A 3,451-nucleotide genomic window follows, 5' to 3' on the forward strand; every position below is an offset into this window, starting at 1 on the left:
TGCCAGGGATCCCAAGGGTGCTCCAGAGCAGGGGGACAGGTTGCTGACAGTGCCTTTAACAACTCTTTGCTCATGCTTTTTGCAGTAGGTGCTGCTCGGGTGCAGCTCTGGGTTTGTTCCTGAGTCTCTCCCATGTGGGAGATTCCCTCATCTGTCCCTCTCACCCTTCATTTTTGTCACCCCCCAGGGTGCACCTGAAACACAGAGGCTAGGGAGTTTGTCATTCTCAGACACGCTGTCGCCCTTCGCATTTGCCCTGTGCATGCCAGCCCCTCACCGAACCCCCATCAACCAGCGGTGGCAGGCAGGCTCAGCTCCTTAGCAGGACACGGGCAGGGGCCAGGGAGCCTGCCTGCAGGGTGGTGGCCCCGGGACCATGGTGGGACACAGCGTCTGGTGGCACAGGGCCAGCGGTGTGTGCTGGGCCTGGTGGTGGTGTCAGAGCACGCTTGGCTGAGGTGTGACAGTGGTAGGAAGTCACATTAGCTGGGGGGGAACACACACAGGACATGCTTCCACCCACTCACCACCTCTGCTGTCAGAGCACAGCAGTGATGGCTGGCTGTGGGGGGGAGTCCTGCAGGGCACCCACCACCCCAAAGGACAGGCAGGGACAGAGCGGGGCCTGTGGCAGTGCTGGGGACAGGGGGGCTGTGCTGGGGACAGGGCAGCTGTGCCATGGTGGGGCAGAACAGCCCTCTTGAGATACTCATCTTCCTTTCCTCTCTGGTGGCACTGTACCAGAGGACACAGTGAGGACGTGTCCCATCTGCCTGGCACTGCTGGTGGTGACCCAGCTACTGCAACTCCAGGTAAAGCTTCTGGGGACCCGGCACTGCAGCCGGGATGGGCTGGAGCCCAGGGCCCCTCTGCTTAGCCCCTGTGCCTGTGCTGGGGTGGGCAATGGGAGCCCTCCTGCTCTGGCCTACCTCTGAACCTCCCCTGGAGGAGGTGGGCTGAGGGCAGCAGAGGAGGGAAACAGCTTCTCCCAAGTTGCCCTCCAAAGCTGTGTTTGTAGGAGAAAAAAGGGAACAAGGTGGAGGTGAAGGGGGAGCAGTGCAGGGACTGGTTGGGGCAGGAGACATGCAGGAGGTCTCGAGGGGATCACAGTTCAGCAGTGGCTCCATGTAGCTCATCAGCTCCTCATTAGGTCCAAGCTGGAGTCAGGTTCTGCTTACAGCCTGCAGGGAAGAAGCCCACACCCCCAGCGCTGTGGGGTGCTAGAACCACCTGGGTGTCACAGTGCCCAGGTGCAGCATGGAGGGGCACAGGGTGAGATGGACAGGCTGCTTCAAGAGATGGGCCAGGGCGGATTTCCAGCCCCTGAAGGCCGGGCACCAGTGGGACACGGGGCTCTCATCTGAGCCCTTTACTGCCTAGACCATCCCTGGAGAGGCTCAGGAGGAGAGCTTCACTGAGGAGGGCTGGGGGAGGATTTAACCCCCCTGGTTGCTGGCTGTAGGCAGCCCTTTGAGCCTGGCCCCCCTGCTGCTCACAGAGGAGGAAAGGGGGTTGAGCATTGTCCCTGCACTCCTGCAGGCTCCACAGACGGGGAAGGGAAGGATGACTTTAGGGCTACTCCGTGCCCTCGGCAGCATGGCACTGTGGCTATTCAGGGCCAGGACCTACCCACAATTTTTCAAGGACTGGCCTCCTGTGGCCATCCTCTGCACACTGCCAAGTCAGCACATCCCTGCCACGAAGTGCCTGCGGTGCAGCAGGAGGAAACGACCCACACAAACACACACGCACGAAGCTGGAGGGGAGGAGGGAGCCTGCCCCGGGTGTTGCTGCTCAGGCCCTGTGCTCCTCCCCCGGGGCTATGCTTCTTGCAGCCTCCCCAGCTCACTCCTTCTCCAGCTGTCTGTGTCCGCCTGCCTGTCTGCACATCTGAGGAGCCCCTCCAGCAATTGGTGGGAGCTGAAGTCAGCTGGGTGGTGGCTTGGTCTTCAGCCTGGTGTCGGAGAGGACAGGAGAGCAAGAGGTCACATCGCAAGTACCCCACACTGACCTGCCCGCACACCTCTGCAGCTGATTTCCCCCGTTGGGGGTCCCAGCACCCCCTGGCTGCCCCTCAGGCAGGGAGGAGAGTGCACCTGAGTGAGGTCCAGTGGTGGGCAGGTTTTCAGCTGATCAAGTGCCGCGCTGGTGTTGTCCTGCCCACAGCAACCCAGCGAGCACGGCGCAGAGGAGACTGGTGAGGCCGACATGGCCAGTGTCATCCTGGAGAGCATCTTCTTGAAGCGCTCACAGCAGAAGAAGAAAACATCTCCCCTCAACTTCAAGAAGCGCCTGTTAAGAGAGAAAGCTGTCCTACTATGAGTATGACTTTGAGCGGGGGGTGAGTCGGCAGCCCCAGAGCCACAGGGGCTGTGCCCATGGGTCACCAGGTGTCCCTCGCCAGCACCCAGCCTAAGGGGTGGTTGGATGGGGACAGTGGTTGGCTTGAGTCTCCCTGGGTCTCACCCTTGGCGATCGTTTGAACCAACCCCATCTCTTGCAGCGCCGGGGCAGTAAGAAGGGCTCAGTGGACATTGAGAAGATCACCTGTGTGGAGACGGTGGTGCCTGAAAACAACCCTCCCCCCGAGCGGCAGGTCCTGGTGAGGAAGGTCCCAGGGTCCCCACTTGTGTCCCCCTGTGCCCTTGCTGGGGAAGTAGGGAGACTTACCCTGCCCTGGGGTGGTAGGAGTGGGGAACAGCCCTGCTTGGCATGGGGTGCTCCGCATCTACAACCCGTACCATACCAGGGGTCCAGCTTGATGCAGGGCAGGGGGAGCAGGGGAATGCCAAAGCCTGTGGATCCCAGGGGAGATGCCAGCACCCAAGCAGCGGGGTGCCAGCATCCATCTCTGCCTCTCTCTTCCAGAGGAAAGGAGAGGATTACAACAACATGGAGCAGATCTCAATCATCGAACGGTTCCCCTACCCCTTCCAGGTGAGTCCTTACTGCACCCCCTTTGCTGGTCCACTCTGCCCCGCTGCAGGGCGCTGCAGCGGGGCCCCAGGAGGGTCTGGGGGACAGCATCACTGCCCCAGTGCCAGGTGTCGCTTAGCCGTTTGGGGATGCCCTGCTGCTGTCCGCGCTGCGTGGGGCAGGCAGGTGAGCCTCTGAGTCCCAGGGAATTGGGCAGCTCTATTTAAGGGGGCTCCTTAGATGGAAACCTGGTTCTGAGCTCTGTCCTGCCCCTTTCAGTCTGCTGGCAGATGCCGGAGGGATGCTGTCTGCTGGCTGCCCGCTCAGCCCCCAACCCAGCTGCCTGCCTCTGCTGGCACCCAGTGCAGCCCCTGACACACCGAAAGTCAGAGAAGGAAGTAGAAAGTCTCGGGGGAGGGGGCTTATTTATAACCTCTCCGTCATGGTCCCATGAGCATGGTGCGGGGCCAGCAAACACAGGCATGGCTTGTGATCTGCACCGGCTGCTCAGGGGGGGGCCCAACCCCGGGTCCCC

The 3,451-nt window shown here is 61.5% G+C and overlaps 1 protein-coding gene across 1 annotated transcript in view; it reads left to right on the forward strand.

Annotated features, from left to right (window-relative positions):
* Positions 1-2,208: 2,208 nt before the first annotated feature.
* BTK (Bruton agammaglobulinemia tyrosine kinase) overlaps positions 2,209-3,451 on the forward strand; it is an 8,348-nt gene continuing 7,105 nt past the window's right edge. Inside the window, 4 exon segments of the mRNA XM_010290466.1 lie at positions 2,209-2,297; positions 2,299-2,341; positions 2,504-2,602; positions 2,869-2,937. Coding sequence (XP_010288768.1) covers positions 2,209-2,297; positions 2,299-2,341; positions 2,504-2,602; positions 2,869-2,937 — 300 coding nt within the window.

Source organism: Phaethon lepturus, unplaced genomic scaffold (genome assembly GCF_000687285.1).
Source record: "Phaethon lepturus isolate BGI_N335 unplaced genomic scaffold, ASM68728v1 scaffold23407, whole genome shotgun sequence".
In the NCBI taxonomy this organism is placed as follows: domain Eukaryota; kingdom Metazoa; phylum Chordata; class Aves; order Phaethontiformes; family Phaethontidae; genus Phaethon; species Phaethon lepturus.